The 1,169-nt window shown below is 42.6% G+C and overlaps 1 protein-coding gene across 1 annotated transcript in view; it reads right to left on the minus strand.

Annotated features, from left to right (window-relative positions):
• LOC101860711 (protein unc-79 homolog) overlaps positions 1-1,169 on the minus strand; it is a gene marked incomplete in the record, with an annotated part of 74,225 nt that overhangs the window by 56,477 nt on the left and 16,579 nt on the right. Inside the window, 1 exon segment of the mRNA XM_035973512.1 lies at positions 342-427. Coding sequence (XP_035829405.1) covers positions 342-427 — 86 coding nt within the window.

Consider the following 1,169-nt stretch of genomic DNA (forward strand, 5'->3'; position numbering starts at 1 on the left):
GTGGGGAGGGGGTGAGGAGTTGGGGTGGGGGAGAGTGGGGCAGACAAGAGTTGCGTTGATCAGTGGTGGACTCAGGCATGCTCCCTGCTTGGTTGGTCAATTTGCTTCATCGAGTTTTCATACAGTTTGAAAAATAATGAAACATTGTCTCACTGCAAAAGGAGAATCGATGTCTAGCCCTTCCATAAGTGGAGGTGGCTCTATCTCTCTCTTTCTCTCTCTTAAAACCCTCCTTCTTTCTTTCTTCCTTTCTCACTCTTAATCTCTCTTTCACCCCCCCCCCCCCCCCCCCCCCCCTTCCAGGCTGGGAAAATCCTCCTCACCAGAATCCTCCGACCCGGGAGTACTCCACAGGGTGTGGCAGCAGACAAGAGACAATGACCTCAAAGTGTGTCTTCATCACTTCTTGCAGCCACGAGTAAATGTACTGAAATGTGAGTACAGTATGTAAAAAGATCATGTACAGAAACAAAGAAGAAACGCACAATTATATAACAGCCAGAAAAAGCATAAGATATAATGAGAATAATTAAAGTTTTAAAAAAATGTAAGCCACTTTTATGATTATTGCTGAAAGGATATTGCCAGGAGAAGAATCACAGAAATTGATGTACAGAAAAGAGGAAAGGCATGGAATAACATCAAGAGGCTAGCCCAGCCAGCACAGAGAAAGGTGGGAAGTCTTAGTCCGAGGCCCATACCCTGGTGCAAGGTGAGAAAGGCAATGATGATGATGATGATGAAAGGATATCTGTTTAACAATGGAATATATTTATACATAACTACATAAACAGAACAATTCATCAATGTTACATAATGCCAGTCACTACTGCACTGAAACATGAGCACAGGCAAAGATTTCGTTTGAGTAAAGAGAAACACATTGACACAATAATGATCAATTTAAGCTGGGAAAAAAGCAATTCAGACAGACAGACAGACAGACAGACAGACAGACAGACATAATAGAGGGGAAATAAAGAAGTAGGACCTGTCCTTGGTGCCTCCCAACCATCCACTAACACTGATATAATACATTGTAACATGGTCATGCAAAACAGGTAATGTCTTGTGTAGCAAAAAGCACACATAGACATAGTGAACGCACGCATGTATGCACACAAAAACACACACACACACACACACACACACACACATACACACACACA

Source organism: Aplysia californica, unplaced genomic scaffold (genome assembly GCF_000002075.1).
Source record: "Aplysia californica isolate F4 #8 unplaced genomic scaffold, AplCal3.0 scaffold01336, whole genome shotgun sequence".
NCBI classification, from domain to species: Eukaryota; Metazoa; Mollusca; class Gastropoda; order Aplysiida; family Aplysiidae; genus Aplysia; species Aplysia californica.